The 15,585-nt window shown below is 46.1% G+C and overlaps 1 protein-coding gene across 5 annotated transcripts in view; it reads left to right on the top strand.

Annotated features, from left to right (window-relative positions):
* The window catches only part of ADIPOR2 (adiponectin receptor 2), a 311,375-nt gene that overhangs the window by 258,113 nt on the left and 37,677 nt on the right, over positions 1-15,585 (top strand). For all 5 annotated transcript variants that reach the window (XM_069228093.1, XM_069228091.1, XM_069228092.1 and 2 more), the window contains exon 5: positions 2,719-2,905. In XM_069228093.1, coding sequence (XP_069084194.1) covers positions 2,719-2,905 — 187 coding nt within the window. The remainder of the gene's footprint in view (positions 1-2,718; positions 2,906-15,585) is intronic.

Here is a 15,585-nt window from a genome sequence, read left to right as displayed (position 1 = left end):
TGCTCCCCCACCGTCCATTACCAGCTTGCTGCCCCATATCCTCCTGCCCACCTTCTGTTTTCAGTTTGCTGCTCCAACCCCTTCTGCACACCCTAAGTTTTCAGCTTGAACTCCTGCCCACCCTCATTCTCAGGTTGCATGCCCAGCCCCTCCTGCCTACCCTCTGTTGTCATCTTGCTCTTCCCTAAACCTATGGTTGTCCATGGACTCCCCCACCCTCCATTGTCAGCTTTCTGCCCAATCTCTTACCCCTACCTTCTATTTTCAGTTTACTCTTCTAGCCCATCCCACCCACACACAGGTGTCAACTATATCTCCAGCCCCTTTGCCGACTCCGTCAGCTTGCTGTGTTCTATCCTCCTGCCCACTCTCCGTTGTCGACTTGCTGCTCCAGTCCCTTACCCTCCACCCTCTGTTTGAGCTTGCTCCTCCATCCCCTCCTGCCCACCTTCCATTGTCAGCTTTCTCCCCATCCCCTCCAACCACTGTCCCTAGTCAATTTGCCTCCCCATCCCCTCCCACCCATCCTCTATCAGCTTGTTCCCTCATCCCCTCCCGCCCACCCTCTCTTCTCCATGTGCGCCCCCGGCCGATCCCGCCCCACCCTCATTTGTCAGCTTGCTGCTCCAACCCCTCCCACCACCCTCTGTAGTGAGCTTATTGCTCTAGCGCCTCCCACCCACCTTCATTTGTCGGCTTTCTCCCTGAGCTCCTACCGCCCGCCCTCTGTGGTCAATTTGCCCCCTCAGCCCCTCTCGCCCATGCTCTGTGGTCCGCTTGCTCTCCCAGCACCTCCCACCCACCCTCTGTTGCCAATTTGCTCCCTCAGCCCCTCCCACCCACCCTCTGTGGTCAGCTTGACTCTTAGCCCCTCCTGCCCACCCTCTATTGTCAGCTTGCTGCTTCAGCTCTTCCCGACCGCCCTCAGTTGTCCATTTTCATCCCATCCTTCTGTGTCCTTTGGTCTAAACCCTCCATTGTTCATTTGTTACCCCAGTATCTATTTTCAGTGTGCTTCCTCATTGTCTCTCACACTGCGTCCTTCTCTTCTGTTCTCCCTCCAATTTACCTAATCCCGAACCCATTCCCCATTGTTTTTTTCTAATATAAAAAAGCACATTAGCCTTTACACGTTATAGAGCATTTTTAAAAAAAATATTTTTTAGCCATGCTGCTTAGTTGCGCTGCAGTTACGGTATGACTAAAAATCTCTGCCTAAGCCAATAGCTCTCAGAGGCGAGACCTAATGACTTTGCCAGTGGTTTTTTTATCTGATGTAAACAGGGATTGGACAAACCGATGCATATGTTCTTTTCTGTAAGGGATCCTGCATGCAGTGTTCACAATGATAAGTTAATCAGAGAAATGTTTATTTGCATATTTGAGTCCTGCTTCAAGAGCCAAGGCGGCCCACTGTGATCTTGGTGTCTACATGCACATAAGGCAGAGTTTAGAAGTTACTAATTTGTTTTTGTCGAGCCCTGTCTATTGATAGAGATGTGGCAGTGGAAGATTTATTTAGGTTGATCATACTTCGCAACATATTTACTAGCAACATGGCTTGTACGAAGGCAGTTTCCACCACAGTTCCCAAATGTAAGCCATAGAAGAAAGTCAATTGTAAAAGCACTTGTTCTTTACAGAGTTCATTTACTTCGACTCCGTATTCCCTTGCTACAGACTGCCAGAATCCACATCCAACTCTGCGGCATCAACAATTTTTTGCCTTGTTGATCTCAACTATTCTGATACCTGGAATATTCGTGAATAAAGAGAACCAACTGTGGAAAAGTTTATTGTAATCATAAATTCATTTAGGTTACTTGGTAAAGAACATTCAAGGTTCCTGCACCGTGTTTTATGAAAGTGTATCTCCCACTGATCTCATTCAAGCTGTTGCTAGAAGAAGGACATGAAAGTCATCCTTATCAAGCAGGCTTTTGAGAAACTCAAGATCAGAAGGGCAATCCTTGCCCCCTCACCCGCCAAATGTGCTGGCTTTCACCATGTATGTTTATTACATTTGGATGCATGCCAAACTTGCCCTCTAGCATTTGTAGCAACTGTTTCTTTCCTACAGTCTTCACTATCTGATCTATGCATTCCTGCGAAACCATCAGCGAGTTGGCAATGCCAGTCGAAAGAATCTTTTTGAAAACAAAATACTCACATGATCTTCTGTCCCTTTTATCAACCTCCTTGGCCCTCTGAAGTGACTTTGAGGTGATATGTTTGGGCGTTTACCGGATCCCAAAATAAATAAATTACAATTTCCGGTTCTGCTGCTAAGTGTGCATCTCCCTCAAAGATCACTTGCAATTCTTTTAAATACAACTTAAAGTGAATGCACACAGCATGGTCTTTTAGCTGGTAATCCGTTTCCTCAGTTTGTGATCTTGCAGTCGCAGTAAATAACTTCCAACTAGTTTGTCATTGAACAGAGGGCATAGATTAACTACTTGTGAATCGTGTAACTGCCCCTTTATAGAGTTGACACTTGCCGTCAGCACAGGCCAGGTATGGTATATTCATTCAGGGGCATTCATTGGACTTGTTTAGGGTTATTTCTTTGGGAATAGGAATGCCCCTGAAGCATCAGCTTTAAATATTGTCTTCATTATATAGGATCTCAAAGTTTTTAATAATTTTCCTTTCCTTGTCTGAATAATAAATTAGACGTGCGAACGATTGATTTTCATTTTTTTTTTTTCTTGCCAGGTTGTGTTTTTTTCCTCTGCTTGGGGATTTTCTACATGTTCCGGCCCAACATTGCCTTCGTGGCCCCCATTCAGGAGAAAGTGGTCATTGGACTTTTCTTTTTAGGTGCCATCCTCTGCCTCTCGTTCTCGTGGGTGTTCCACACGGTCTACTGCCACTCTGAAGGGGTCTCCAGAGTCTTCTCCAAGTAAGTCTGGATGAACGCCGTACATAGGCGGCTTTAACTCGAAGGCGTATTTGTTTTATTCTCTGTGAAATAATCAGTATGACCTTTTTCATCTTAGTTTGCATGTTAACCCTTCATTCTTGAACTGTTTAAAAGATGCCTATCATTGAGAACATAAATCCCACTGACGCTGCAAGAGGTTCATGGGCTCTAGTACAAGAAAGGAAAACGGGCCCTCTGCCTCCATCGCTTGTATGGTAGTAAAGGACAATCAGAAGTTTGGGTGCAGTGGCCACCTCTTATACTTTGGCCTCGGTGCCACTGCGTCTCATATATTAATGGTAGCTACACCATTGTCTGAGAGTGTGTCAGAATCATCCTCCTTAGTTGACTCCGTTTACTAGTATCCCACTCTCTGTACCTCCAAACAATGGCATCCACATGGAAACCATGTTCTACTCTAACCTGATTTCAGAATACCAGTTCATGATTGGCCAGGTCTTTAAACGTTTATCTTGTGGTTGAGTACATTCCATTCATTCTACCATTATCGTAGTTTTTATTACATTGTGTAGTACTGCTGACTTTGCTTTTTTGACAGAGGATGCATCAAGGTCGTTAGTCTCGTGCGCCATCTATCTTTTAGATGTAGGTTCTCATTTAGAGTTCCCAAAAATATAGTGATTCAGCACATAATCCCTGTATTCCAAAATGTGCTGCAAATTTGCATTCAATTATTTTTTTTTTTCCTCCAGTGCAAATTTTGCTAACTAAAACCGAGCAAAAATTGCCAGTGGAAAAGAGGTCGGAAAGAAGATAAATTTGCAGTAAATCCACAATTTGTTCCACATGTTGGGCTCTGAGACTTAGAACTGGGTGGATATATTGCACTGGGGAAAACACACAAGGTGCCATATTCTTATGTTTGAAGAACGTGTGGCTGTAGATATTCATGCTGTGCATACTCCTGTTATCTAGTGTTGGGCTTGGATGTGTGCAAGTTGTTTTTCTTCGAAGAAGTCTTTCAAATCATGAGGAAGTGTGGTGACTCCGCTTGGTGATGATGTGTATGGTCATTGTTTGTTTTCTTTCCGCTGTCTGGTTTGGACTTGTGCGCCTTTGCTCCAGGTCAACACTGTTACAGTACTCTTTTCAGTTCACACAGTACCTTCACTCAGTCAATACTTCAGTTGCATTCCCCTTCTTTCCTTCGCAAGTCAATGTTTGAATATTGTGCTTGAGTGGGATCCGAATCGACTGCGGGCCCTCCTGGGCCTTTTCCATCAGAGCCTATTCATGTCTCCTTTGTGTCTTTCCACCATGCCTCGAGGGTGATGGAATGATATTGTCCTCGCTGCCATGTGAAATATTCTTGGACCGATCTCCATCAGGTCTGCAATCTGTGTTTGTCACCGGAACACAATGCGGCTGGCTGTGACGCCTGATGCTTCTGCTCCAAAAAGACTCTTAGCAACAGTCACACTCATGGATGTGAGATGTTGAGTAGGGGCAGAGAAAACGCACAACACCTTTTTGGTTCAGGAGACATCGAGGGGGAACAACATCCACTTCTGTTGGCAAGGCTTTCTCTGCTGAAGAAAATTATGGCTTCGAATTCGAGATTGAGGACCTTCCATCTGCTCAGCATCCCCGTGAGTATGGTACTCCCTGCCCCCGACACCACATACATCCCTAGCACCCTTCATTCAAAAGGCATGTAGCCACTTTGGAATAGAGACAGGCTTTCGGACAGTCACTGCTTTCCAGCTGTGGTTGATACAGGCTGACCACTTCAGAAGCCCCTCCCAGGTCGGCACCAAAGAAGACTTCGAGACCAACCGCTTCAGCCCCGGCCACACCAGCATCGAGCGGACCCTCTGCATCGCCCACCTCCGCCTTGCCACTAAGCGGAACCTCTGCGCTGAAACCGAAGATACCCTTGGAGTCAAAGACTTCAGTTTCAACCAGCAAGTCCGACAGTGGCGTAGTCGAGCCAATCCTCCATAGGATGCAAGAGCAGCTCGACTCCAGACAGGAAAACCTGGTCATCCACCTCCACACGGGTCCCATGCTTGCCCGCCCTTTGGGCCCTGCTGCTCCACCCTCAAAACATCAGCTATCCTTTGAGGAGGTCTTGGACATTCCAGTTCCTGCAAAGCAATGCAGGAAAGCAAATAAGGCTACCAGCACCTTATCCTTTGCACTACCATCTCCCCTACGTGTACCTCTACCTCAGCCTTTGCTCTCCCCACCTTCTACAGGGCGACCCCCCCCCTTAACATCACACCTCAGGAGTCTCCACACTCTGACACACGTGGGTATGGTAAGGGTGATGACGCATTTGGTACTGTCCTCACAGGGTGACCTATCAGGCTCCTAAGATGTAGACCCACCAGAGGACATAGAATCGAACCTTTACCATGCCCCCCCACCTCCTAATGACCCTAAATCTTTTCAAGAGCTCATTAGTACAGCCGTCTCCCTCCATAAAGTAGAGCTCCACATGGAGCACTCAGAGGAGGACTTCCTTTTCAAAACTCTTTTCCCCACTTTTCGCTCCACCCAGTTGTGTCACACCCCTGACAATTTAAAGACCCTGTCCGGGCAAAGGTCATGACACCTAGGGTGGATAAGAAGTACAAAACCTCCCTATCTACAAAACATATGGAAGCGCATCTGCGCAGCTCCTAAATCGTAGAAATTTACTCCACTCTGCTCGTATTATTTTCTTTCCTTGTAGGCACAGCTGTGCCATTGTTTTGGAGGTGCCTGGCTCCAGTGAACTCGAGTGGCATCTTAGAAAGGCTCTTTATCCTATTTTATGTGTTTGAAATTTCAATTTTTTAAATTTAATTTTGCTTAAGTTACCAGTACCAGTCCTATGCAACAGAGCCTGCTTCAGGACTGAAGGGGTTGCTGGACCCTTCTAGTTTGCCACAAGACACTGCAACACGCGGGAAGCGTCAATTACAGCCATGCCCGCTGAACACACCCCCTGTTCTCAGAGGGCTATTTAAAAATATATGGAAGCGCACACAGCAGGGGCTCACAGCGGGTGGGCCAAAGGCGAGCCCGTCTACCCCTGGATCGCACCAAGCACCGAAACCCCTTTCTCACCAGGGTTACCGTCCTCAGTGAGATACCTAAGGGAGGATCGTTTGGCACAGAACACAGCTGATAAGAATACAAGCTGCGCTACTCTAGATCTGCATCTTGGCCCCACTCAGTGCACTCTATGTAAACCCACTCTCACCTATTAAACCGTCCAAACCAGCCACACTATAATCTCCCAGGGGGCCACGCACATAATACTAATTCACTCAGCTGTAGTGTACTCAAAGCATAAGCCTTAGTGAAGCATAACTTGGACTTCGCTGAGTTTGTAGGTACACACAGTCTGGATATCATTTTCATTACAGAAACCTGGGTGGACCCACCCTCGATTGGTCCCAAGTGGTTCCGACAGGATACTCATTTATGTGGGCCGATAGGTTAGGGAGATGAGGGGAGCGCTGGCTATTGTCTTTAGGGACTATCTGGCCATATCAGGCTCTTCAGTAGGAACTGATCTGGACTGCGAAATCCTGTCTTTTCAGATTGTTCTCAGTAAAAACTACACCTTCAGAGGCCTACTGGTTTACTGACTTCCAGACATGGAAACCTCTTTTGTCAACAACTCAAGCTCATTGCTAGAATCCAGTTTCGATTCATCAGATTTTTCGGTACTGGGAGATTTTTACTTTCAATTGGATAAATTAGACGATTGTGACGCTTCTTCTTTGGTCGACATGTTCGCCAGTTTTGATTTACGTCAGCTGGTAGCACATCCCACCCATGTAGCAGGACACACACCAGATGATATCTTCACGATCAACTCCTCCCTGAATTTCAGACATTACTATCCAACACTAAGCCAAATGTCAAATCAGATTCAAATTCAGCAACCCTTACCTATTGCTACTGGATCAGGAGACGGTAGTGTCACTGGTTCTGGGAGGATCCTTTTTAAATAGGAGAAACACCCCTTCCAAGCCATGGTTCACTGAAAAACTTAGAATACAAAAACAGCTTTGTTGGAAAAAAAAAAAAGGAAGTGGAGATACAATTACGACCCACTAGATAAAAAAAAAATATATATAATCATGGTCCATCGCGGATTACAAAATTCTAATTAGGGAAGAGAAAAGTAAATACTTAAAAAAACAAAAAGTCTATTCACCATGGTAAAAAGTCAAGCCAAAGTACCAGAATCTACTCAATAATTGTAGTCTTGATTTTTGTAACTCTCTAGCAAAATGTTTTCAGACCAAAGTGGACACTTTCTCTATTAAAAAAACAAAACACTACAGAAGCTCAATCAGCTATTGAAACACTCCCTACCACCAAACTGCTGGAGACATTTTCTCCACGGAGCAGGTTCTAAAATTAGGGAATACAAAAAATCTGGCTCACCATTAGATCCTTGCACGCCAAGGATAGTACATTTGCACCAGTAATTGTGAGTGACCAATTGGCTAAGGTATTTAAAGAAATTTACAAGAAAGGACTCTTTATGGCCAAATGGAAGACTGCATCCATTCTACCACTAATAAAAAAAATAAACATAACCTGGACCCATTGGAACCCAGTAATTATAGGCCCATCTCCGGACTGCCATTTCCATCTAAAGTCTTTGAAAATGCACTAAACATCTTACTCACGTCCTTCATAAAAGTGTATAAACTCCTGGACCAAACACAATTTGGCTTCAGAGATGCTCATAGCACAGAGACTACCCTTAATGCAGCATTTGAAGATTTGAGAACTATCCTCGAATGGGGAATGCAGCCTTGATCCAATTATATCTCTCAGCAGCTTTCAACACGGTCAATCATACCATTTTAATTGACCCGCTCTGTGAGCTTGGACTAAAAGGGACTGCCCTCAAAGTTCTCACATCCTTCTTTTTAGATAGGGAGCAACACATGGCACTGGGAGATTACAGGTTCAGGCTGCCATGTGGGGGTACCACTCTCTTGAGCCCCACCCTCTTCAGTCTTTGTGACCCCACTGGCAAGGCTCATCAGATCTTTTGCCTTTTTAGTAATCTCTGAATGCTGATGACACCCAGATAATCATCTGTCCAGCTATCCAGAGGAAACAGCCTAACACTTTAACATCTGTATGACTCCTATCAATGAGTGGATGAAGATTAATTGCCTAAAACTTTACTGCGGGAAAACTGATGTTTTCCTCGTGGGCAATGATACTTCTTTTTGCTCATCTACTTGTTGGCCTAGGGACACAGGATCCCTACCTTCGCCAGTGAGTAAGGTGAGGAATCTAGGGATTATATTCAGTAGCAGACTGACCTTCAAAGATCGGCTTAATGCCCTGGGCACATCAGTCTTTTCAGTCTTTTTATCCTAAATATGATTAGGAAGATGTGTCCCTTCATTCCATCTGACCTCCGGAAGACGGTTGTGACTGCCCTAGCCCTGTTCAAACTTGATTATGGAAATGCATTATTTCTATTTATTAAAAAACGATTTCTGCTGAAACTACAGATGCTACAAAACACAGCTATGTATGAATGCATTATTTCTAAATATTCAAAAAAAAATTCTGCAGAAACTTATTTATACCACAAAATGCAGTTGCACATTTACTCCTCAGCATCCCTAAGCATCAATCTGTGTCCCAGAGCTTGACTAAATTACACTGGTTTCCAGTTGACAAAATAATTAAATTCAAATCATTATGTATAGCCTTTAAAGTGCTTCATAATGATGGTCCAGATTACCTGAGACATCGCTTAACCTAGGGGCACCCAATCAAGGGTTTTAAGACAAGCCCCTCCTAAGCTCCTAGTTGTTCCCAGAACCAAAGGAGCTCACTGGGGCAGGAGAAGCTTCATTGTAGGTACAGCAAAGTTGTGGAACTTGCGTCTCTTAACACTAAAACATAGTCCCAATCTGTGATCCTTTACATTTTTTTTTTTTTTAAACCTGACTTTTTCCACATTAACACTGTATCTTTTTCGCCTTTTGCATATCACCTTTTTAGAAGCTGCACCAAGACGTTCTAGGGAATTAGAGCGCTTTACAAAATTCAAAAATCAAATCAAATCATCTGACCCCATATCTATACGTGGTTAGCTGCCACCTGACTCCTTATTAATCACCACTGCCTGTAAGCGAGTCCCTCCCAGGCCAGCGAAGGTGCCCTGCCACCAGATAAGGAAAGTGAATGTATAAATGCGTCAGGGAAACCTGTAGCTACACAGTCGGCCAACCACTGGCGCATTGCAAATTCTGTTGGTCTTCCTGCAAGCTACAACTTCCCACTGGCACGAAATAGAGGAGCTTCTCCAATACCTCCTTGAAGAGCGTACAAACCGCAGTTAAAATATAGCCTCTGAGGGCAACCTTATTTCCAGCACTTCCATTTGTTGTGCCCTAGACTCAACTGGCACAGCTGCCGGAGGGGTGGGTAAATACTAGCATTCAGACACTCATGATTCAGTATCTTTGGCTTTAAGCCAGAAGATCAGTAGAATCTGCTGAACATGCCCTTTGACCGTGACCACCTTTTTGGTCCACAAGTGGGCCAAGCTTTGGAAAAAATAAAAAAGGATAAGGAGACAGCAAAAGCGATGGGTGCACTGCAAACACCCGCTCCCCTTATCTTCTTTCGCCACACCCTTCACCATGGAGACTCAAAGACCACCTCCCCTGAAGCCTCCACATCCTATCAGCACACCCAGGACCAGTAATCCTATCCCAGTGGTTATTTTAGAGGGTCCTAAAGGGGCAAATATTCCAGAGGTAGAGGTTATGGTAGCTCCCCAAAGGGAGTAACACCTGCCACCAAACCCTTACTTGTCTCTTCTTCCCCGACCACACAACACCTGTTGGAGGACGCCTACAAGGCTTCTTTACCACATGGCAAACTGTCACCTCATATCAGTGGGTGTTGGATATTATCCAACATGATTATTGTCTGGATCTGTCTTCCATGCTTCCCACTATTCCACCTCGCAAAAACAGACTCTCACCAGAACATTAATCGCTATTAAAGGAGGAAGTCATAGCCCTCCTCCTCAAAGCAGCTATGGAACCTGCCCCCCCACCTTCATCAAGGTACAGGAGTGTACTCGCAATCCTTCCCAATACCCTAAGCAGACGGGTCACTCGAACCCATTCTGGATCTAAGGCCCCTAAACAAATACATCCTGTCACAGCATTTTCACACGGTAACCTTTCAGGATGTCATTCCGCTTCTCCAGCAAGATGACTTTTTAGCTCTGCTCGACCTAAAGGATGACTATTTCCACATCCCAATACACCCAGCTCCTCATCGGTGTCTCAGATTTCTGGTCAGGGAAAAGCACTACCAGTTCAAAGGGCTCCCCTTTGAGGTCACTACTACACCTCGGGTGTTCACCAAGTCCCTTTGCCATTGTAGCTGCATACCTCCTCAGACAAGGCATCCATGTTTTCCCATATCTGAACGATTGGCTTATAAAAAGTACCACCTGCCAGCAGCTCCCCACACACATGCAGGTCATTATAGATCTATTTCATTGCTTAGGCTTTACCATCAAGGTCTCAAACGTCCACTTTCAGCCCCTACAGAGCAAGCCTTACCTAGGGTCTGTTCTCAACATGGAGGTAGACGTAGCCTATCTAAATTCTACCAGGATCCTCTTCTTTCAAGCACTGATCCATCTGTTCTAACCAGACCGCCAGGTCTCAGACAGGACAGTCAAGCGCCTCCTAGGCATTATGACCTTCTGCATTGCCATAGTACTTCATGCCAGGCTTCACATGCTTCTATTGCATGAATGTTTGGTGCAACAGTGGTGTCAGGCAGAAGGTTATTGGGATGATCTAGTGTTGACAGGTAGCCACACTCATCACTCTCTGCAGTGGTGGAACACCAACAACTTGTTGCAAGGGTGGCCTTTTCTTGACCCTGTTCCGCAGACGATTGTTACAACGAATACCTTCCTTATTAGATGGGATACACACTTTCAGGATCTGACTGTAAAGTGTCAGTGGGAGACCAAATACCAAGGTCACCTCATCAACTTTCTGGAGCTTCTAGCCGTTCACCTGCCATTGAAGGCTTTCCTACCTCACGTGTGGGCAAAATTGTTCTTGTTCGGACAGACGACATGGCCGCAATCTTCTGCTTTCAGAAACAAGGGGTACATACTCTCCACAGCTATCCCAGACCATTCTCACCAAACAACTCCACCCACAAGTCCTCCTCCATTATCTTCCAAGTACATAGGATTAGGGCTGTCCTCTCCACCAGCCCCAAATTCCCCCCTAAGGTAGTGTCTCATTTCCATCTTAATCAGTCAGTTGACCTACCTGTGTTTTTCCCCTCAACCTGATTCAGTTGCGGAACAGGATCTCCATACTTTAGAACAAGCCCTGGTGTACTACATTGATAGAACTAGGCCACACAGCAACGTTTTGTTGCTTTCTTCGAATCCCATAAAGGAAATTCTGTATCCAAGTCAGGCATTGCCAGATCGATAGTTAAACACATTCAAACATGTTATGTTAAAGCCAACAGGATTCTTCCACTCCTCCTAGAGCGTTCTCTACTTGAAAGAAAGGAGCCTCTGTAGCTTTCCTGCGGAACATCCCTGTAGCTGATATATGCAGTGCAGCTTCCTGGCAAACACCACACTGTCGCAAAACTCTGCTGGGTGGATGTTATTACACACCAACAAGCTAATGTTGGTTAGGCAATACTTCGTACAATTTTCCAATTGGCTGCAACACTCACAGGCTAGCCACTGCTTTTTTGGCAGACTGCTTTACCGTTTATGCACAGCATGGGTGTCTGCAACCATTCATGCCTCGAAATAAATTTATCATCCTCACCCGTCGAGTGGGAAAACAGTCTAACAATGGAGTTGATGAACATGCACATCATCACCAAGCGGAGAAGTCGCACTACCTTGTGACTCTAAAGACTTTTTTGAACAAAAACAACTTGCACACATCCAGGCCCAACACCTGATGGCAGGACTAAGCACAGCATGTGCATCAACAGCACTACATGCGATGAGCAGATGCTTACAGGGTAATATTGTCCTTACAATACGAGTATTTTCCACATTGTCGTTCCTCATAACTTGGAATGTGTGCTCACGCTAAGCTCAGCACATGAAGAAACATTTTTAGGTAAGTGTTAATATTACTACATCATATTTTATTTTGCAGTGTGTTTGCGTTTTGTTTTTAGAGGGGTTAGGGAGTTGCAGAATGTATTACCCATCTGCAGAATGTCATATCTAGAAGATCCCAGTCCGAAAGACAGTGTTCAAAAGCAAATAAATAAATTGTGTTTTTGTGCGGTTATTTTTTTTCTTTTGAAGAATGCACAGAGTTCTGTTTTGTATTTGGTTCTGGTGAAGGCTGTCTGCCTTAGGGTTACCCTACCTAGACTTCCTTCTGCAGTATTCTTTATTCATAGGGTGCGTTTTTTGGGGATAGCGTACTGCATACGCTATTATTGTGTATTTTATGGAATTTACTGCATCGTGCACCAGCAGGTACACTGTTTTGGGACCGACAATGAAAGATGCCTGTCACACCTGACATCGTCTGTGTGTCAACTTCAGCTTGACGCCATGCTCCATCACACTGTCTCATTGGACTACTTGGGGATTTTCTCAAGCACTCGAAAAGTAATTCAGGTTCGGTGGCATGTGTAGCTGCAGATACACATGTTGTGCATAGTCCGCCGTCTGGTGTTGGGTCGGAGTGTTACAAGTTGTTTTTGTTCGAAGAAGTCTTTTCGAGTCCCGAGACCGAGGGACTCCTCCTCCTTTGTTCCATTGCGCATGGGCGTCGACTCCATGTTAGATTGTTTTTTTTCCGCCATCGGGTTCGGACGTGTTCCTTTTCGCTCCGGGTTTCGGGACGGAAAGATAGTCTTAACTTCGGAAAACTACGTCGGTATTGTTTCGCTCGGGATCGGGTAAGAATAGAATCGACACCGAATCGTGAAGAGCTCCGGTAGCCCTTCGGGGTAATTTCGATCCCCCGTCGGGGCCTGGTCGGCCTGACCGCGTGTAACATCGACACTGATGGAACGGACCCCGTTCCGATTCTGTCCTAAATGCCACAATAATTATCCATATACAGACCAACATTTGGTCTGTAACTTGTGCCTGTCGCCCGAGCACAAGGAAGAAACGTGTGAGGCCTGTCGTGCGTTTCGGTTCCGAAAAGCGCTCCGTGACCGGCGAGCCAGAAGATTGCAGATGGCGTCCACGCCGTCAGGACACCGAGAGTTCGAGGGACAAGGAGAAGAAGAGGAAGCCTTCTCCATCCATGAATCGGACTCGGAGGAATTCGACGTCGAAGAAACCGTGAGTAAGACATCGAAGCAAGCACCACACAAGAAAACAGACAAGGCCCAGGGGACGCCACTGCCAACAGGCCATGGCTCAACCCATAAAGTAGGTGACCGTCCATCGGCACCGAAAAAGGCCGAACTGGTGCCGAGATCGTCCGACTCTGGTCGAGACACAGGCACGCAGCAATCTCGGGACCGAGAAAGTGCTGCCGAAAAAGATCGACGCCGAGACAGCGGAACCGAAGCTGCTCGGCGCAGAGACAGCGGCACCGAGGAAGATCGACTCCGAGAAAGCTCGACGCCGAAAAAGAAAAAATTCGCCTCGGAGCCGAAAACAAGCAGAGACACAGTTTCGGTGCCAAAACGACCAGCAACCGAACCAACTGCCAGCTCATATACAAAGGAACAATCACTGTCCTCTCAAATGCGCAAACACAGATTTGAAGAAGAGTTACAGACCACTGATGTAGACCACACACAAAAGCGGATCTTCATACAAAGTGGGACAGGGAAAATCAGCACTCTTCCCCCAATCAGGAGAAAAAGGAGACTCGAGTTCCAAACTCAAGAACAAACACCACAAAAAATGGTGAAGAAGGTAACTCCGCCACCCTCTCCTCCACCTGTAACTCACACATCACCGGCACAGACTCCGTCACATTCACCGGCTCATACCACCATGAGCCAAGATGACCAAGACGCTTGGGACCTATACGACGCCCCAGTATCAGACAATAGTCCTGAGTCGTACCCTACCAAGCCCTCGCCACCTGAGGACAGCACAGCGTATGCACAGGTGGTAGCTAGGGCAGCAGAGTTCCATAACGTGTCGTTACACGCAGAACCTGTCGAGGATGACTTCCTTTTCAACACCCTCTCCTCCACCCATAGCACCTACCAAAGCCTGCCTATGCTTCCAGGAATGCTAAGGCACGCAAAGCAGATCTTCAAAGAACCGGTCAAGAGTAGAGCGATAACTCCAAGGGTGGAGAAAAAATATAAAGCACCGCCCACGGACCCTGCTTTTATCACCTCACAACTGCCACCAGATTCAGTCGTGGTAGGGGCAGCTCGCAAGAGAGCCAACTCGCACACATCAGGCGAGGCACCACCTCCGGATGAAGAGAGCCGCAAGTTCGACGCAGCTGGGAAAAGGGTCGCAGTACAAGCTGCAAACCAGTGGCGCATCGCGAACTCTCAGGCGCTCCTAGCGCGATATGATAGAGCCCATTGGGACGAGATGCAGCATCTCATTGAGCATCTGCCCAAAGAATTTCAAAAACGGGCAAAACAAGTGGTTGAGGAGGGACAAAACATCTTCAATAACCAAATACGCTCCTCTATGGACACAGCGGACACAGCTGCAAGAACAATAAATACCGCAGTAACCATAAGAAGGCACGCATGGTTGCGCACATCTGGCTTTAAACCGGAAATACAGCAAGCGGTGCTCAATATACCGTTCAATGAACAGCAATTGTTTGGACCCGAAGTGGACACGGCAATTGAGAAATTGAAAAAGGACACTGACACAGCCAAGGCCATGGGCGCACTCTATTCCCCGCAGGGCAGAGGCACTTTCGGCACCTTCCGCAAAACAACTTTCAGAGGGGGGTTTCGGGGTCAAGCCACACAAGCCAGCACCTCACAATCAACACCGTCTACCTACCAGGGACAGTACCAAAGGGGAGGCTTTCGGGGCCAGTACAGAGGAGGACAATTCCCTAGAAACCGGGGAAAATTTCAAAGTCCGAAAACCCCTACAACCAAACAGTGACTCACAAGTCACTCAACCCCTTCACACAACACCAGTAGGGGGAAGACTAAGTCAGTTTTACAAATCCTGGGAGGAAATAACAACAGACACTTGGGTCTTAGCAATTATCCGACATGGTTATTGCATAGAATTTCTCCAACTCCCTACAAATGTCCCACCAAAAACACAGAATATGTCAAAACAACATTTAGACCTTCTAGAACTAGAAGTTCAAGCATTACTACAAAAGGACGCAATAGAATTGGTACCATGTACACAAGTAAACACAGGAGTTTACTCACTGTACTTTCTAATACCAAAAAAGGACAAAACACTGAGACCAATCCTAGATCTCAGAACACTAAACACCTACATCAAATCAGAACACTTTCACATGGTCACGCTACAAGACGTGTTACCACTGCTAAAGCAACAAGACTACATGACAACCTTAGATCTAAAGGACGCGTATTTCCACATACCGATACATCCCTCGCACAGGAAATACCTAAGGTTCGTATTCAAGGGAATACATTACCAATTCAAAGTGTTGCCGTTCGGTATAACAACCGCACCAAGA

The sequence above is a fragment of the Pleurodeles waltl genome, chromosome 4_1, assembly GCF_031143425.1.
Source record: "Pleurodeles waltl isolate 20211129_DDA chromosome 4_1, aPleWal1.hap1.20221129, whole genome shotgun sequence".
Lineage (NCBI taxonomy): Eukaryota > Metazoa > Chordata > Amphibia > Caudata > Salamandridae > Pleurodeles > Pleurodeles waltl.
The sequence above is the reverse complement of the archived record's forward strand: the minus strand, read 5'-3'. Positions and strand labels throughout refer to the sequence as shown.